The 19,030-nt window shown below is 40.0% G+C and overlaps 2 protein-coding genes across 5 annotated transcripts; both read right to left on the reverse strand.

The window, feature by feature from the left end:
- Positions 1–358: 358 nt before the first annotated feature.
- LOC146524165 (caspase-3-like) lies at positions 359–9,616 on the reverse strand. Of its 2 annotated transcripts, XM_085132350.1 has the most exons (7): positions 9,508–9,616; positions 6,779–6,844; positions 6,087–6,244; positions 2,405–2,533; positions 1,783–1,958; positions 1,081–1,201; positions 359–825 (listed from the first exon to the last, which is right to left on the reverse strand). In XM_085132350.1, exons 2-7 carry the CDS (start codon positions 6,838–6,840, stop codon positions 596–598), a joined length of 876 nt encoding a protein of 291 aa, XP_084988476.1. In that variant the 5' UTR covers positions 6,841–6,844; positions 9,508–9,616; the 3' UTR covers positions 359–595. The 2 variants fall into 2 exon arrangements, with proteins under 2 accessions (XP_084988476.1, XP_084988467.1); XM_085132341.1 differs by lacking the exon at positions 9,508–9,616 and having other exon boundaries at positions 6,779–9,472.
- A 127-nt stretch (positions 9,617–9,743) lies between these two features.
- Positions 9,744–18,384, reverse strand: cenpu (centromere protein U). 3 transcript variants are annotated; one of them, XM_085132268.1, is made up of 14 exons: positions 17,515–18,384; positions 16,548–16,602; positions 16,297–16,384; positions 15,992–16,199; positions 15,748–15,894; positions 15,423–15,507; positions 15,254–15,331; positions 15,069–15,159; positions 13,625–13,751; positions 13,272–13,350; positions 11,431–11,478; positions 10,595–10,656; positions 10,281–10,437; positions 9,744–10,197 (listed from the first exon to the last, which is right to left on the reverse strand). In XM_085132268.1, the coding sequence occupies exons 1-14, from the start codon at positions 17,517–17,519 to the stop codon at positions 10,123–10,125; spliced, it is 1,305 nt and encodes a 434-aa protein (XP_084988394.1). In that variant the 5' UTR covers positions 17,520–18,384; the 3' UTR covers positions 9,744–10,122. The 3 variants fall into 3 exon arrangements, with proteins under 3 accessions (XP_084988394.1, XP_084988401.1, XP_084988386.1); XM_085132275.1 differs by lacking the exon at positions 17,515–18,384 and having other exon boundaries at positions 15,748–15,787; positions 15,854–15,894; positions 16,548–17,497; XM_085132260.1 differs by lacking the exon at positions 17,515–18,384 and having other exon boundaries at positions 16,548–17,494.
- Positions 18,385–19,030: the final 646 nt, after the last annotated feature.

Here is a 19,030-nt window from a genome sequence, read left to right on the forward strand (position 1 = left end):
GGCTTGAACTTCTTTACTTGTCCCTTAAACATATTGATAATTTATCCCATGTAATTTTCCATAATGCTTTAGTTTAGATATTGCTGGTGCAACCATCAGCTGATCTGAATTTTCTTCTCTTTTCGGTTTCAAACCAGCTGTGTCAATGATTTGGTCAGTTGGATCAATAATCTTATTCCTGTGTGTAAAATTCAAAATAAAACAAGTGAGATTTTGAAAGGTGATATTAAAGTTTCCTCTGTGAGAGATACTGCATGTAAACAGTTGAGTCAGGTTGAGGTCTGGTCTTTGGGCCATTGCAACACAATGAAGTGTCAAACCTACAGCATGATCACATGACAAAAGATGGAAGCTGTCGCATCAGTATAAGGTTTTTTTATTGTAATACATTTTTAACTATGGAACTAATAGTGTTTTGTGTTTCCCAAACAAGACCGAACACTAAAATCATCCAACACTGATGTGTTTTTACCTCAGTGCAAAGTGCATTTGGATATAGTGACAATAAATCATTGTTATCCTGCTCAGCACACCACAACAGGCTGTATACATTCAAGGTGGCCAAAGGGTAGATATTAGGTTCAACCATGTAAATCTAGACGGGGAAGTAAAAGTCTTTGGTCAACATAGAGACGATACAGGGGATCTGCTTCTTGTTGCTAAATCCAGGCAGGTTGCAGGACGACTCAAACTGTCGTGAAACACCGTAGCTGACTCGCGTCATGATCTGCATCAGATCCAGCTTCCCACTGTAGCGCTCCAACATCTCACACAACTTCTGTATGAACCAGGAGCCGTTGCTTGTGTTTCTCCATGAGTAGTATCCTGCAGGACGGGTGACAGTGTTAGCGCTCTTAGAAAACAGGTTTGGACACCACATGTGACACATCAGCTGCGTTGTAGACCAAAACAAAAGGAAACAGAAAAAGGGAAGCATAGACAGAAAATGAACAGGACAATGTGTCGATGCTTGTTCTTCACACCCCAACCCATCGGTTTATGAGAATGACCCAGAAGGTGGGTCCTGAGGTTGGGACATCACTCTAAAATGTCCCGTCTATTAAGAGAAACACCTTGTACCTGGAGCGGTGGAATAGGCATATAAGAAGTCGGCCTCCACAGGAATCTTCTCAGACGTCTGCTCGTCTCCTACACTGTCGGTCTCAATGACTCCCTCATCCAGGGCTGAACCACGGCATGCCTGAAAAGGAAGGAGAAACTCAAAATCGATCTCATATTTGGCACACATCTTGAAACACCTTAGGGAACTTGGGCGGGCAGTTATTCGAAGCATTACCTAAATGAACTTGAATTTTAGCAGCACCAGGACATATAAACTACAGTTATCAGTCAAATTGGATATTAAGAAAAAGGGTTAAAGGTATATTTTGTAAATTCCAATCTTTAAAAGTAGTTTAAAACCTCCCCACATTAACTAAAGCTCTCAAACAATGTGAAGAAACATCTGAACTTTATATCCAAAACATCTGTGTTGGGCAAGTTGTCCTCAAAGCTCCTGGAGGAAATCAAAGTGGCTAAAAAGTGGGTGTGTTAGCTCTGACTCATCAGTTAAATATAAAGAAATTCAATGGTTACATTTTTTTTCATGTACATTTAAAGTGAAAGCAGTGTTTTGTTTTTAAAAGTTACAAAGCAGATGACAATTAAAGCAACACTTTGAACTTAATAAACTACAAATGAAGACGTTACTATATAAAGACTGAAACACAGGAATGTGAAGACACATCGCAGAAGTGTACCACACTGGCATAATGAACTCACCTGTATGAAGAAGAGCTTTGGTTTCCCCACCAGACCCTTGCAGTGCTTTCCTTTGAAGCACTGTACCAGCGTATCAAACTTTTCACAGCCGTCAATGCCGTATATTACACCCTCATCCCCATGACTAAGCATCACACACACAAATGATGCATTGTTCTTGTGGTCCTCTTTGGATGCTGGAAACACGGCAGAACAGATGGGAAACACCAAGGAATCATTAGTCCAGCTGTTTTTAAACAACCCCCTGATGCCAACTCACAAGCCAGTGCTTTTATTTTGGCGGAGCTACTCTAATAGAATGAACAAAAATAAATTTTTCTGGACATTTTATGTTCCTTCACATCCTTTTTCACTCTTCTTTCTCAATGGGCTAAGGCTACACTCCTAAAACGATTGGGATGATTGGTTAAAACCAAACCAGACAGTGCCTGTTATGTAAGTGTAACTGGTGTAGCTCTATAACATCCGCCAACTGCTAACAAAAAGCTATAGCAACATTAGAACAACTGCCGTCTGGTGGTTACCACAACCACAGCATTTCACTACAATCAGCTCACACGTTGACTGTAACAGGATGGAGAGATTTTTGTGAATACAGAGGTAAGCTTTAACATCTTCTTACCGTCTAACAACAGCCTTTTCATCTCAGCCACAGTCTGGTCATTTAATGTTTTGACCTTGTAACCCAGGTTTTTGAAGGTCTTTGCAACACTGGCAGCATCAACATCTGTCCCATTACGAGTGCCCATCCCTACAGAGATACACAAGCAGAAAGGCAGCACACTATAAAGTCAGCACCGTCTGGAAATCCTGGAAATAAAATCCAAACAGAATGCAATGATTTAAAATCTTATAAACTGATATTTTATTCACAACAAAACTTAAAAAAAACATCAAATCAAGCTAATACATTTAACTATTTCATGATAAATATACAGCGCATTCTAACCCAGATTATCTGTGTTTAATATTAAAGTTTGTTAAATTTAAAACATGTAAATGTGACAACTATTAAAAAAAATAAGAACTGGAGAAAGAGGCAAATACTTTTTCACAGCACTGTAGGGTTACCTCAGGTTAACTGGCCACATGTCAATAACATGGTTGGGTATCATATCACGATTGGACGCCCAGAATCTTTGGTCCTCAGGTGGCAGTACGTTACCAACAGGCATGATTTTATTATCACTCAGAAACACTCACAGACATCATCGTCTGTGGATACAGTTTATTTCCATAAATGCATGTCAGAGCTGAACCACGCAAATTAGAAGCCATGTGTGAACATGATCCAGCGAGGCTGCGGTCTTCTCTCAGCCAAAGCTGATTAAGACTGAGTGAGAAGGTGGAAAACTGTTGTGTGAAAGAATTCAGAAATTCAGTTTGGAAAACATGGATCCTCCAAACTAAAGAGTAGAGGGACCATCCAGTTTGTTATCAGTCCAAAAGTATGGTGGTGCATTAGTGCCTATGGAACTAACAGCCTTCACATCTGGCAGGGGACCATCACCATCGTCGTTTAAACTGCATTCTTTATGTGGCTTCATACTAGACAGTGTTGGGACTAACGCGTTATTAAGTAACGCGTTACAGTAACTACGTTATTATTGTGGTAACGCACACGGTAACTAGTTATTATGCCAAAACCAGGAACGCGTTACTCGTTACTGGGATTTAGATAGGCTCGTTATTCGTTACTTCGTGTGGTGGCTATCGTGGAGCTTCCACAGATTCAATAACATTAGCAAGTGGTGGAAGCGAGCAGGTGGATGAAGGAAAAGGGAGGCAAGAGGAGAGACCCGAAGCGGCCGCTGGTCCGAGAGTGTCAGGTGAACTGAACTTCAGGTAAGAAGTTATAACCTGCAGTCCATCTGGGTCAGATATGAACCAAGTTTAGGTGGAGTTTATTTTCGTTATGCTGACTTTTTCGTACTGCGTGCTAGCTAGCATGACGGAGTTTCTATACAGCTGGGTGGGTGAGCTGAAAAGGAACACAGTTTGTCCCGGACTTCAGCTACAATGAAAAAGACACAAAGTTGGAGTTATTCTGTGGTTACGCTGCACAGCTGCCTCTTCTTCTCTCATCCTCTCACCCTCCCTCTCCTGTTTCTACTTCAATCATGAAACTGATCAATGATCAGCTGATCTGCTTTTCTCTCTTGTTTATTTATCGCCCACTTTGCGTCAGAAAGAGGAAACCAGCGGATGTCACGGTAAACAACAGCAGCACTTTTAAGCTTGATCAGCTGTTGTTAGAATTTATTTAATATTAATTAAGTATCAGCTGATGTTTGCTGGAGCCACAGCTGTAAACCTGCTGGTCATGATATCGGTTTGAATATGTGGTGAGAGGGAAACATGAAGATGAAACCAGGAGATGACAGCTGGTAACTGTGCAGGGGCGGGTCTAGCAAAGTGTTGCCAGGGTTCCATGTAGGGCATTAAAAGGGAAAGGGGGGCACAAGGAAATACTTTTCTTATTCTCATTTAAAATGTCTCACTTTTAAAAAAAATAATTATCTGAGTCTTACAACAAACGATTGATAGATTGATACATATATACCATCAGAACAGTGAACATCACTGTCACAACAGTGTTTATTTTCATTCAAAGGCTTTATGATTTTTCCTATAATGGTGGGCCGGTCTCTAGCCAAAATGCCCGGGACGATTTTTTTTGTCCCAGTCCAGCCCTGTATGCAGCTCATCTGCAGTCTGGTGTTACCTACATCTTCATATTCGAAGGCAGAATTTCCGAGTTCTGAGTACAATCGAAAACACCATGACTGCAGTTTTTGTGTTGGATGTAAAAAGCAGGCTAGGATAGAATCAGGCGTGGGATTTCTCTCGTGGAAATGTGCACATTATTTTTTCCTTTCTATTGGTAGGTGGCACAGTGCACTTGTGGCAAGTAAGCAAGCTAGAAGACTGGCAATCTTGCTGGGTATCCAGTTACGGAAGCAACACATTAACAAGAGAATTCTGAGTAAAACCAAAGTTACTTTCCCTAGTAACTAGTTACTCTGAAAGTAACGAGTAACTTGAAGTAACTGAGTTACTTTTGATAGAAGTAACTAGTAATGTAACTAAGTTACTAATTTAAAGTAACTTACCCAACACTGATACTAGAAGAGTACGGGTGCTGAACTGACCTACCTGCCTCCAGATATTTCACCACCTGCAAACAGCTGGAGCATCACGAAACAGGAACATGACAAATAAGAGCCAGGAGTGCTGTGCAGGTAGAGTCCTGATATTAAACAAGAACGGGAGAACGGGACAGTGCTCGTTTCCTCTGCTCTGTGGTCAATGAAGTGTTGGTTTGTGAGATCTGTCGCTGCATTCAGTTTTACATTTTAGTTCCAAGTTTGTTTTGGAACTGGGATTGTAACTGTCACAGCAGGATTCCTTTGTACTGCAACTGCACAAAAAGCAAAGCAGTGGAAGGTACTTCATTTGACTTTTTGTACATTTGGAAAAATGTGGGAAAATCCCATCTCCCTTTTCACTGCAGACACTGGGATTTGTCACAGCAGCTGTAAAATGATCCTACAGATGCTACTACTGTTACACCACAACATGTGCACATTTACAACTGGGTGAAGTGAGAGGGAAGCATCTGCACCATAGAGGTGTCATGTCTTACAAATACAACACTATTATTGAGCATAGTGTAAAAAGAAAACAAGCACTCCCCGACATTCTATAAATCTGGATAAGAATATAACATGCAAACACTCCTGTGACAGGAAGTCCAAAAAGGAAGAGTTTGGGTCTTAGGAGGTTAATCAACCACCATTCAATCTCCAAACACGTGCTGGGTAATAACATTTAAAGGACCTTGTGTTGGTCTTCACTGTATTTACGTTTTATTCAAGATCATATCCATGTGAGGTACTTGTTTTCTTTTCCTACTGTGATAAGTAAAAAACTAAAAAAACTGTATCAGGTTGTTTTTATGCCACAGTGTGAAGTGAAGTGTGAGGCACAATGTAGTGCAGCTGATGACATTTGGAAAATTAGTGAAGTTTGGAACGAGCACTGTGACGAGGCAGTTTTAGACGGAGACAACAATCGTGAAATGCAAAGTGCCTTAGTCCATCTGAATGACTGTCTGGACCCACTGTTACCACTGTTGCATCTAGCATTTTATTTTATTATATTCTATTGTGTACAGTATCTCATAGATATATCAATCCAGTGTTTTTTCTCTAATTTTCTATGCAACTTTGCACTGTCCACTGCTGTAACAAAACAAATGTCCCACACGTGGAACTAATAAAGGTTATCTTATCTTATCTTACCTGTTTTTGAGTGAAAGTTCTTGTTGTTGATAATCACACAGGTGCCGATGCAGGAGTAGTCCATCTTGTAGCGGTAAGCATCAGAGGCTTCTGGTTTGCTGCTGTTCCAGTCCTTTTCCTCAGTAGTCTTGCAACTTCCTGCCGCCTCTGCATTTTCCCTGATGGAGCACGCACACACACACACACACACACACACACTCTGACTTATGACTGCCCTGTACTTAAAACATGAAGAACTTGTTTAACACGTCACACATAAAAGAAGTTGTTAACAAGACTGTAGCTACTGTAGCTAAACTTGTTTGTTTACCCACAACTTCAATGAAAACGTACAAGAATATCACACAGATTGGTTTTGAAATGTCATTGTACCAGATAGAACTTCAGAGCATTGGTGCAACTAAGCATTTTCACATGTACCATTTTCTTTTAAGCAGCTCTTTACTAATTAAACCCGCTGGTTTAAAACCACACTGTGGCAAACTGAAGAATAAACTGCTGGCCGTCAAAGTGAAGACGACAATAACATAAGCCACTTATGTTAAAATACGAAGGAAAACAACCTGAGCCAAGGTCAAATCAGCCAGGAGGTGCACAAGTCTCCACATTTTCAGCAAACAGAGCTGCTACAGTAGTTAAGCTTTCTCAAGACGTGGGCACTCAGACAGTGAGCAACAACGCACAATAGTTACCCATTTCCACAAACTGCAGCATCTACAGTGTCCCCACTTCTCTGCATGTCACCATCAGCCATGTTCCTGCACACAGAAGAGACAAAAGGTGGCATAGAAATCACCACAGGAAGATAAAGAAACCAAACACCCCGTGGATCCTCTCCAATGGTGGACCACACCCCTACTAACACTTACGGTTGGTTTAAAAACACATGCATGCATGCAGAACAGTTACTTTACAAGGAAGTACATGCCATTCTCAGTGTTTTCAAGAAAGAGCTACACTTTCTGGAGAAGTGTATTTTTGGAGTCTGGTTGGGTTGTGCAAGTTGCAAAACTTTGAAAAGCATGACTAAAACGTTTGGAGTTGATTGATGTGCAATTCTTGAATAATAATAATAATAATAATAATGTATACTTTATTGATCCCCGTGGGGAAATTCCTCTCTGCATTTAACACATTCACTCAGTGAAGCACACACCAACAAACTGGAATGGGATTCTTCTTTTTTTGCAGTCCCAACCTGTAAGGTCATGTAGCTTGACAGAGTATGCCAGATTATACAATCTCAAAGTGGAAAGAAAAACCCCACAAGAATCACAATAGTTACCCTGGAAGCTGTTTGGTAACAGGGATAAGATAAACCTTTATTTGTCCCAAACATGGGAAATTTGGGGGTCATGGCAGAAGGCACAAGAGCAGTAAAAATAAGAAAAACATTAGACCAGTAGTTTGGTGGTTTGTGGGTTTGGTGCCTCCATACACTCAACCTTGTGTTTACCAACATAGAATCTACTTTATGGATTAACTAATATGTCAATATATAAGTTAAAGCAGTTAAAAAGCATACTCAGGAAGAGCCACTCCTGTTAAACCACACCAAACTGTAGCTCATAGTGAAACCACTGACACAACAGGAAGTGTTTTATAAGGATCATGAGAAAAGTTACCTCACAGTGTGAAAGAGAAAATAACCTTCAACATGAAAACAGTGAGTCAGTATTTTTCTGTTTGATTTTTTAAAATTAAATTCTGAAACATCCAGATGTTAGTTTGATAAATATAGAATAGGTGTATGAGAACACTGCAGTACATAATGTACGCGTTGTAAAATATAAAGGTCTGTCAAAATGAAAACTACTAACATAAGCCAGCCGTATATTACGATGCTTATTTTTTCCTACATTGTGTGTACTAGTACATGGCACTGGTACATATAATGCCATCAAGCAACTGGTCACTTAAGCCTGTTGCTTGGTGTCAGCAAGGCTACGTGATGAGGTCATATTTTCCGATGCAGATAAGAGCCTTTGGGTGAACTAAGACAGTTTTCCTCTTTTAAATGGAGGGATATTACACTTGTACGGAATGGTGTAAAGGCACAGCAGTTAGTTTCAAAAACAGCAATAGTATTTTATGTCCTTTGTTCATCTCTAAAAATATCATTTCATTTCCCTGTAATTGCTGGTGCTGTGCTGAACAGTAGACCGTCGTAAATGACTCTTGGCCGATAATCTGTCAAAAACACATCTCTCGTGAAAGACATTTTCTGTCAAGTAGATGTTGAGATGAAGTTTTGGCAAAATCACTTGTACAGACATTTACCCAGGTAAAAACTGATTGCCACCAAAAATGTCTTTTTCAACAGAGATTTGTCCCAGAGAGCTGCAAACAAACATAACATCACAGTTTTATTAAGACATTTAAATGGCCAAAAAGGGCTGATGGAACTGACTATAATGCAGGTGCAGTAAGGCTGTATAGACATAGGAAATACAGATTAACAGGTCCTGTCTTTATTTTAGATATAACGCCTCCATAAATGTATGGTCAGTCTATTTACCAATATAAGCACACTGAAACATCAAAAATCAGTTTCTAGCACAACACTGGCATCAGGAGGAATACCAATAACAAATAAATGCCCTCAATGAAATTCTTTTATATTTTAAGTCTCCCATTTAGTGAGCTGGGCTACCTCTGGACCCTATAGACCCATGTTCAACAACTCAGGTTTAGAGGATCTCAGCCTGTTATAAATACTGGTCACGTGATCTATCCAAAGCGAAAAAACCCACAAAACCCACAATGCTTCCTGTAAGTTGTTCATTTGACTATTATTAGTTAGGTTTACTTTTGGGGTTAGGACCACAGCCTGCTGTTTCCACACATCCATGTGTTTGAATGTTAACATATTCAAAGCAGACTGACAGTAAGGAACAACCATTACTGTTTAACTATACCAAGCTAGAGCTAATAACGAAACTGCAATGATAACAAAAAGTATTTACAACCCTTCTATCAGCACGTTCTTGTTTTGACGTTAAGCCAATTGAAATGCTTCCACGCACCATACCTGGATGTTAGCTTAATAATTACTCCGTACATGAATCAGAGATCTGTGGGAATATTCCATATGAATGATATAAATGCCGTAAAAGTGAGTCCAACTGCAGACTAGTAGCACAAACTACAAAAACCTAACATACGACAACTGTACATTAAAGTGCTACTACAGCTAATGTTACACAGTAATAAAGGCGAGTGAACAATGACATAAAATCAATAGTCCCGAGCTGGTTTGTTAAACAATTTCAGTTTAGTTTACAGCTACGCCAGAAAACGCGTTAGTGAAGCAAATAGTTGATAAAACACGTAAATATCAGCATGAACACGGTAAACCCACGCAGCGAGTAACTCTTAAGAGTAAATACGAACGGAGTGGAAAACACCAAAATAAACGTACCTCTTAATGAGACAGTAGAAACCAGTAGAATGTGAATTTTATGAAGTATGTTACATAAATGAAGCCAACCAGGAAATCTCTCAGTTAAAAGTTTACGCCTGAAACTTTAAGCCAATGGGAACGCCGATTCTGTGTGGGCGGGATGACGCTACTAAAAGACAAACGCTGATTGCTTTAGACAACTATTGTTTAGTTACCAACAATCCCTTCTCTTTTCTGCACAGGCAGGTGAAATGCTGTGACAAATAATTATCAGAAGCTCCGCGGAAATCCCCGTAGCAGTTCAGACTGCTTCAGGAATTTCTTTCCTTTTGTTAAATAAAGAAAGTAACAGAACTACACAAGCACACAAACTCTGGTTCCATTATTTGAATTTATTAAATACAATATGAATGTATTCATATTATTAATCTATAAAACATGTCACATTCTTCTAGTAATCATCCACAGTTTACATTTATAATCTAAATGAACAGGACAGTGTTATATACAAAGCCTTATCTACACCACACATTACAATCCAAACTGTCAAGCTGCTTCCAGCCTCTCATCTCATATTGTGCAGTCTCTGGGAGCTTTAAACGTTCTGCATTTGTGTCATTTCCCAGACTCATTTCAAGTCTCTTTTCTCTCTACTGTTTTAATGTGCTTCGTCTCCAAGAGCAGAGCTGGTAAGCTGGAGGCCCCATACTGGAAAAAGGAACCATAATTCAGCTCATCATTGAAATACACAATACAGTATTTGGGTATTTAATGTTGTTGTGCATCTCTACCGTCTCTTTCTCCTTGGGGTGTTTTTGTCTGTAGTCCAGGTACTGCCGGTTGAGCTCTCTGATGTCATGGAGGAAGGCCTGGCTTCGTCTCAGGTCGGCTAACCGCTGCTGAAGTTCAGCTTTCTCCTTCTCCAGCAACCATGCCTGCCTCTCTGCTCTGTTAGAACAATCACACGAGGTCAGCAGTCAGTGAAAGGAAAAGAATGTAAACTTTTACATTCTCCAAGACCTAGTTCTTTCACATAAATGACTCTATAAAGACTTAAAAGTTATAACAGGCTGTTTGTAAATCATGTGTCTGAGCTGCTGCTCACCTCATCATCTCATGCTTGGCATCAAACAGTCTCTGCGTGTTTTTACGGATCAAAGAGCCCACCTAACACAGAACAATGGAAACAAGCACTTTACCCAGCCTACAGAAATACAAGCTGCTCTGTTACCCTTCAGTGCAAAGTATGGACGCTGACTTTGAGCTAAACATGGGCATCAGTACTCTAACATAAAATCACAGTAACAGTATGTTCATGTCTAACACATTCTGCCAGCTCATACAGAAAGTAAGGAGGCGATATGGAATGATTAAATGACTCAAGTTCTCGTCTTATCTTCCAAGAGTATAAAGTGGATTATTGTTGTGCAGACTATAAGTTCAAGGACACACAGAAACGTCAAAATGAGCCAGTTGATCCGATTTTGACCGTTTTGAATGAGTCAAAGTTGAGAATCATTAACTAGCAGGGAGGTGGTGTGGTTAGATGCTTATGTAAATTCATCGTGATGGGAAGTTTAGGACTTTAATGAGTTCTTTGAACTTTTTCCAGTGCAATGATTGTGCAGCACAAATCTTTAATGACTTAAAAACCAAACAAATCAAAGAACAAGACTTTGTTTGAATCCATTTAGGATTTCCTCCAATCCACACAGGGTCAAAAGAACACAAATATATACACACAATAATATTTAATTCAATGTCCATTAACAAACTGCAGCTTGACTGAGTGTGTTTGGTAGCCTGATCGATCCATTCCAACCAGTCCCGATGCGTGTTTGGGATCCTTGATCAGAGGTGGCGTACTAACATGCTACTAGGGTCACAATTTAGTATTTTACCATGCTTACATTAGTAAGGCTGACCAGACATCATAATTACCTTGTTGTTTTCTCTTTTTAAAACTTTGAGCTCTTTAAGTGAAGTGATCTGAAAGAGACACATACAGTGTTTGATTTAATGATGGCTGATCAACAAAATGCTGCTGTCTATTATAGAGATGGCACGATACCACTTTTTTATGTCCGATACCAATACCAATATCATAAATTTGGATATCTGCCGATACCGATATGAATCCGATATAGTGTGTTTTTTAATCAATAAAACGTTTTTTTAATATATTGGTGCATTTTGTATAAGTTTATACTCAAGTTTAAATAAATAACAACACTAAAGCTATTCTGTTATACCTGTATGTAAAAAATACACTGCGCCCAAAATATTTCATAGTTCAGCAACACTGATCAATCTAATAAACTTAAACCTACTCCATCCTCCCTATTCTGGTATTTTAAAGAGTACTTAGCAGAAATATTAAGCAACCTAACTAATAGGGTTGCAAACTCCCAGCAAAAAAAAAAACAAAACAGGGAACCACCCTCCACCTCATGATGCTTAATTGATGTAATCAAATTTAATTTGATGCAGGGGGAAAAATGCACAGAAATAAATTATTTTTCAAGAATAATTAAATAGATTCAACTACTTTCTTCAACAGAATTGCAGACTGCACAGATGGTATCTTCCCAAAGGAAAAAGTACTATAGCTTACTAGGGTATATTAGATTTAACAGTTACTATATACAGTAATGGACTTCTATAAATTTTACATCAGATTAAAACTTTGGGTGTAAGAGTCAGATAATTATTTATTAAAAGCTAGACATTTTAAATGAGAATAAGAAAGAAAAGTATGTCTTTGTGCCCCCTTTTCCCTGTTCATGCCCTATTGGCCCCCCTGGCTAAACTTTGCTAGATCCGCCCCTGCACAGTTACCAGCTGTCAGCTACGTAGAAAAGGATCCTGGTGTAGAAAGTAATATTAAATAAATTCTAACAACAGCTTATCAAGCTTAATAGTGCTGCTGCTGTTCAGCCGCTGGTTTCCTCTTTCTGGTGAGAAGTGGGCCAAAAACTAAGAAGAGAGACGGACTCGCGACAGAAAAGCCGATCAGCTGATCATTAAGCAGTTTCACGATTGAAGTAGCAGCAGGAGAGAGGTAGAGAGAGGCAGTCGCTCCATATAACTGTTAAGCTTAACGTGGGAATGCTTTACAGACATTCAGAGATGAACTTACACACTTGCTTTACTTCTCTCTGGGAAAACTTCCTCGGAGATGAAATGCTGGTTTGGTAGTGAGGCTACAAATACACACAGCCGCTCTATTACGTGATGCATACTGCTGCAACGTGCTACGGTTATGAGCAGAGTTACACCGTGTAGCAAGTTTTGTGAGGTGCTTTTTTGATATTTAATGGATCGGATTACATTTTTTATTTCTCACTGATATCCGATCCAGTAATTTGGGTCAGTATCGGACCGATACCGATACGTAATATCGGATCGGTCCATCTCTAGTCTATTAGACTCAATTCATGGAGAAAACAAACCCAAGTTATATCATAATAAGTCCATTCGTGACATCTAGAGTTTGAAGTAGGATCAACTACTTATTATGTTGTTAGATGAAAAAGGCCTTGCAGGGACCTCCCTGCATTTCATGATGTTTAATGTCAGTAACCAACAAAATACTTAGCATTACAATTGTTACTGTAATCCTGCCCTTCTATAGTGCTTTACACTCTAATATGGCTACAAAAATATGAGTTACTGGTTGGTTTAATCCAGCTTGTAGCATCCTTCAAAACAACACAGAGTAAAGCTGTGTTGTCCTTGACAACCTCTGTTTGACATCATGACCAGAATCAGGAAAGTCTGACCTTTTCTGTGAGCTGGTCTTTGACATTGCTGGAGAAACAATCAATGGTGTGTCTGACAGCTTTAGACCCCACAGACTCCCTGAAAGCAAGCAGAACAAAGTAATGCTACTGGCAACCTGAATGATTACCTCTACCAGCATGCTTGCAGTTTTCTTGCATCCTGACTCAGCCTTTGAGCTTTTCTAAAGTAAACATCATTGCTTCAATATTTATCTGTGATAGATATCTGTGTGAAACACAGCTGCTGTCAATGCAAAGGCGTTAATAAAAATGACTGTAATGTGTACTTAAAGCCTAGATTACAGGCTACAGAGAGGGTCATGGTGAATGAGTGTTGAATTTTGGAAATTTACCTATACTGCTCACAGAAGTCAAGGAAGGAATCCAGCAGCACCTCCAACTCTGTCCCTCTGTGTTGGCCTCGTTTCTTCCTCCTCTGCTCGCCTGTGCTGGCCTGTTCTGGTTCTCCAGATCCACTGCCTTCGAGGGGAATCATCTCCATTATTTAATCACTCTGAGCAATAATTTTTTAAGGAAAAATGTCGATTACAATTAAATTACAGTAATATTAAATAAAGCACAGGGCCAGGCTCACTGAGATACTTTTCCCAGTGATGTGGTTAGAGTCTGTTTTGGTTCTTTCTGATGAAGGCCAACTGTGACTGCATCAGCCACACATGGGCAAAATCAAGCCATACATTCACCTCCTTAGTTTGGATTCCAGTTATTTTAGCAATATAATTCATTAATGTCTCTACTTTAACCTAACAATGATATTATGAAGTGCGCACATAGTAGCATTGTGTGCTTATACTGGCTGCTTCCTGTCTGGGCAAAAGGTGTGGCCAGGTGCAGTTATGTTATTTTGTGTTTGTTTCCCTCTGTGAGTAAATGGTTTGGCCAAACCACTGTAAAGGTTACCATCCTGTGTCTTTGTGCTCAGTTTGTGAGTTAAGTTTACTCATTTAAGTTTCTGGAAGTCACTTTTTGAGTAGTTATGCTTAGTTGAGCTCCTTTATGAATTCACTAATTTTATTTTTAAATTTGTCTTTTTGAACTTTTTGGGGGGTAAAATTGTGTAATTGGCTGCTTGGTCCATCACACCAACAGTTGATACATTTTAGAAAGAAATGTTTGTTGTGTTAGTTACAAAAAAGACAACAACAGAACCCCCCACAACAACATGTGATCAGAACCTTTGCAGTAAGGCGACAGTGTTGACTACAACAGCCTCCCACCTTCATGTCAACTGCATGTTTTGTGAAACACTGCCACAGATACTGATTACAAATACACTCATTGGACATTACATTAGGTACACCTGTATAGTGTTGGGTTGGACCCTCTGTTGTTTTCTTAAATGCTGCAATTTCTACAATCAGGAAGGTGATGGAAACATTCCACAGAGATTTGCTCCACAGTGATATGACAACATTTTCAAGAAACCAGTTTGTCGCGATTTGAGCTTTATGACATGACGTGTTATCCTGCTGGAGGCAGCTATCAGAATGACTGTGGTCATAAATGGATTCACATAGTCAGCACCAATACTCAGGTACGTATTTGCTTTTAAATAAAGTTGATAATACAAAAACCCAAGGTGAGCCAAGAAAATATCCACACCATTACACCGGCACCAGCAGCCTGAACCATCAATACCAGGCAGGTCATGCTTTCATGCTGTGTGTACCAAATTCTGACCCTTACATCCAAACGTAGCAGCAGAAATGAAGTCTCATCAGACGTTATGCATTGTAAAAGTGATAACAGACAGTAACTAGTTCTTTTTGCTCTTACCTGATGAAGACTTCCTAGCTTTGGATTTCTCGTACAAAGACTTTTTCATTCTTCCCAAGCTTCCCCTCACGGCTTTCTTTGGACTTGGATTCTGAGGAAATGACATGAAGAAAAAGATGCAAAGTTAGAATATAGCCCATATTTGCCACTGCTGCTCAAAGCTCTGTGCTAATGCTAGTCCATACCCAGCTGGAGTCTTCATCCACATCCTCCTCATCAGATGAAAGCACTCGCCTGCTCTTCTGTGGGGCGGGGCCAGAGCTCTGGAACAAATCATTATTTTCAGCACATCTGACATCTCAACTCAATTATTTTTTATTTGAAAGGCTTTATGACCACACAAGAGCTCCTCACCTGTGACTGACTGTCACTGGATCTTCCACTAGCAGACTCACTTTTTCTCTTCTTGTCCTCCGTCCTTTGCTGATTATTCACAGGCCTAGTGGGACACGGACAGGCACACGCACAGATAAATAAACCAATAGGGATATAACATAAAAGTCAGTCACTTCAGCATCATTACTCAGACAGTCAAGTTCAAGTTGTTTGTTTAAGTTCTTCCAGAGGGGGAGGGGGGCAGCTTCTGTACTCACAGTCATAAATATTTGGGTAAGTAGAAAGGAGCTTCTAGAGCTTTGAGGGGTTTGTGTGTCATCACACTCTTTGTACATGGCCTCACCTTGCACTTCTCCTCTTGGCAGGCTTCTTCCCAATTAAACGCTTCTGTATGGCTTTAGGAGCAGGCTGACTGTCCTTCTCTGGGACAGATTTATGTACCTCCACATGTGGCTCTGCATGTTCATCTGCAGTGGCTTCCTTCTCAGGGCTAACCGGTGCATACAGGAGGTTTAAAAAAAAAAAAAAAAAAAAAGTCAGCACTCACGTCACAATAAACTAGTAAGTGCACATTAACTATACCTTACCTGGTTTGGCCCTTCTCACCAGCACTTCTCCTGCCCCTCTCTACCTTATTTTCTTCCTTCCTATTCTCTCGACCTTCCTCTGCCACCTTCCTCTTTACAGCAGCTCCACGCTGTCCGCCATTGGCCTTTCCTGGGTTTTCTGGTCTGTTCTGTTCTTCTTCAGGCACATTTAAATCTTCTTCCACGGCGGTACTGTGCAGAGGGTTTCCTGGGCAACACAAGCATTATGTGGTCAGCCAAAGTTCCTTAGGAGCAGAAAATGTATAACAACACATGACAAAGGTACTCAGATTCAATAGTCTTACCATAATTTGGCTGCAACCCTGCCAGGAAGCTAGCTTTGTCTATAGAGGACAGGTTGGTGGAATCCATTTGATCAAAAGCTGACGTTTTCTAAATTTGAGCAAAACAAAGTGGAATAAAAGTATAATTAGGTGCTTTAAAAGTTGCCCCACAACAACTATCTTTACGTGTTTTTCCTCAACAAAATCAATGCAGCAAACAAAAGAAGGACCAATCGATCTGATCACACTGAACCAGTCATGGATGAACTTACTTCGCTCTCCACTGGAGGCGCTGCCGGCATTCTGGTTCCCCGTCGCTTTTTGGCACTGCATAAACAAAAGGCCATATGTTATTAACTGGCTCTGGATGCTGGGCTTGTTCACCATGCTCCTACCAGCCTGGTTAAAGAACGCAAGGCTGTGGTGGAATTCTTATTTTCTATCCAAGTACCTGGATAGACCCAGGTGAGGCTATATCGATAACGAGAGCCGGTTATATTCTCAAAATACTAAAAGGACTAAAGCACTAAAGTGCTTCCATGATTACCTCCTTTAGCAGAGGACTGTCACTTATGTTAATAGAGCAGATAGGCTGTCCCACACTTTACAGTGACACACCACCCAACCATTCAAGACAAACTATCACTCGACAAGTGGCTCACATCGTGTAAATGCTCATCAGGGTTTCCTATTTCACGCCACAGTCAGCTGATATATTTTAAACCTTCCACGGGCTACGTTACACCCACATGTGAAATGAAAACATTGTGCCAGTGGCGAAATGTGCTTCTTATTAAGAAGCCGGCTCTTGTGCCGAATGTAGATTAAAAAAAATAAGAGCTTATCTGCTACATTTAATGTTTCTTTTTTTTTATTATTGGATGTGAGCAAGCCCAGAGAGATGGTAATCAACATCAGAAAGAAGAGGGCGGCCATACATGAGAACTGGCTGTACATATGAGACAGGCTCTGGCTCTGTGAATGGCTCCAAACGAAACACTTTTGAAGCGGTGACCGCCATCACGGAACAGATACATACCACTAGTTGTCACACTCTATAACACAAGCGTGTTTCTCTTTTCGTTATTTATATCGACAGTATAACTTCCCTCACTGACATCATGCTAACAGCAGCAGGTCAACGAAAAGTTTCTTTTAGCAAACAAGGTGTTCCGGTATGTATAAAGAAATATTTCTTAAAGTGTTGAAATGTTAGAAGTCAAAACGGAAAGTTCTCACCTCATTACGAACCGTAGGTTTAGTACGTTATATAAGCTGTTCGTCGGAGGAGCTCAAACAGCTTCCCGCTGCTCCCGCAAAATAGTTCAAGTTCCGGACTGTACCATTCCAGTCACACAGGGTGGAAAATAATACAATAAAAATGTGCAAGTGGGGGTTATATAGATAAAATAACTGCATTCGAGACTAAACTTTAACTTTGCCTTAAGTTGCTTTGAATTCGCTATATTCGAAAGAATGTTTACAGTGAAAATAAAAAAGCCAACGCCACAGCGGATTTGAACTTTCCTTATTTCTACGGAATGCAAAAAAGACCAAAAAGAACTTTTTTCGAACACAAATCAGTGACTGATGTCAATACAAAAACAAATGCGACTGATTAAAAACAGGGGCGATTCTAGGATCAGAGCTTTGGGGGTGCTGAGCACCCAGAGAGCTGCCCATCCAGGCAAGGTAAACTTTACTCATCACAATGAGACTTCTTCCCCGTCTCTGTCAGTCCCTGCATCCCTAAATGCCTCCAGTTGTCCCGAGTTCTGTCTGACTGCCTCCTTGGTGCATTTAAACCCCTGTTCCTCCCTGTCCTCATCGTCTGTTGTCTTCATCTCCATTATCAGTCATCATAATTTTACCCTCTCTGTGCAAGTCTGCAAATTTCTTTATTAAATCATAAGTTTCTTAAATTCATCAAGTCTCTCTGTGCCTGGGTCCTCGTCACAAAACATGACATCACTGTTTTGTACATTTTAACACAATTTAATCCCCACATTTTTGAAAGAATAGCAAAACACTTTTTTGAAAAGTCTGTAACAAAACCATCAAATCTGATCAAGGTTATTAAAATGCTGCCCAAGAAGAATGGATTGGAATAAAAAAAAATACATATCCTAACCTTAATTACTGGGGGAAAATGATAAAAGATGCTCACAGTGAGTAAAAAGTAAACTGTGTGCATTTTTTGGACAGAGATTCACTTCTAAAGTGTATGTATAATACAATACAGATACATAAAAAATACACTCCAAAAATAGAAGAGTCCTTGAAATATACAAAATATTATTAGAAAATGGAGACACTTGGCCTTTGGTACAATGTATACAATGTATGAAAAGATCTTTACTGCAGATACTACTATGGCTCTGCAGATTTTTTCTTTTCTTTTAACCTATGTCGCCTCACCTTGAGGTTGGTAAATCTGTCTATCACATTTTGGTGGTCAAGTCTCTCACGCATCTCTTTCTCAATTGACATCACAGCCAGGTGCTGGAGTCTGCTTTGACCCATGGTCCTTCTCAGCCAGGTATGGAGCTGACTCAAGACACTAAAAGACCTTTCACAGCTACAGCTGCTAACTGGGTTTGTTAGGGCAACCTGAATAACAGTTTTCAGTTTGGGGAAGATCTGATTATCCAGAAGATTGTACTAACATATCTGGAATGGCACCAGCCTCACTCTTGAGCTTTATAAAGTCTTTGGCAACCGTGACTTCCTCTGACTGAAGCTCAATATGGTAATG

The sequence above is a fragment of the Neolamprologus multifasciatus genome, chromosome 2 (genome assembly GCF_963576455.1).
Source record: "Neolamprologus multifasciatus chromosome 2, fNeoMul1.2, whole genome shotgun sequence".
NCBI classification, from domain to species: Eukaryota; Metazoa; Chordata; class Actinopteri; order Cichliformes; family Cichlidae; genus Neolamprologus; species Neolamprologus multifasciatus.

Coding starts and splice junctions, on each gene's coding strand:
- cenpu (XM_085132260.1), bottom strand. CDS start 16,622: ATGGCCTTTTGTTTATGCAGTGCCAAAAAGCGACGGGGAACCAGAATG. Junction 15,895..15,991: donor GGTGAGAAGGGCCAAACCAG/GTAAGGTATAGT, acceptor TGCACCGGTTAG/CCCTGAGAAGGAAGCCACTG. Junction 13,752..15,068: donor AGCTAGGAAGTCTTCATCAG/GTAAGAGCAAAA, acceptor TTCCCCTCGAAG/GCAGTGGATCTGGAGAACCA.
- LOC146524165 (XM_085132341.1), bottom strand. CDS start 6,873: ATGCCACCTTTTGTCTCTTCTGTGTGCAGGAACATGGCTGATGGTGAC. Junction 6,245..6,778: donor GCTGCAGTTTGTGGAAATGG/GTAACTATTGTG, acceptor GTGCTCCATCAG/GGAAAATGCAGAGGCGGCAG. Junction 826..1,080: donor TGCCTATTCCACCGCTCCAG/GTACAAGGTGTT, acceptor CCCGTCCTGCAG/GATACTACTCATGGAGAAAC.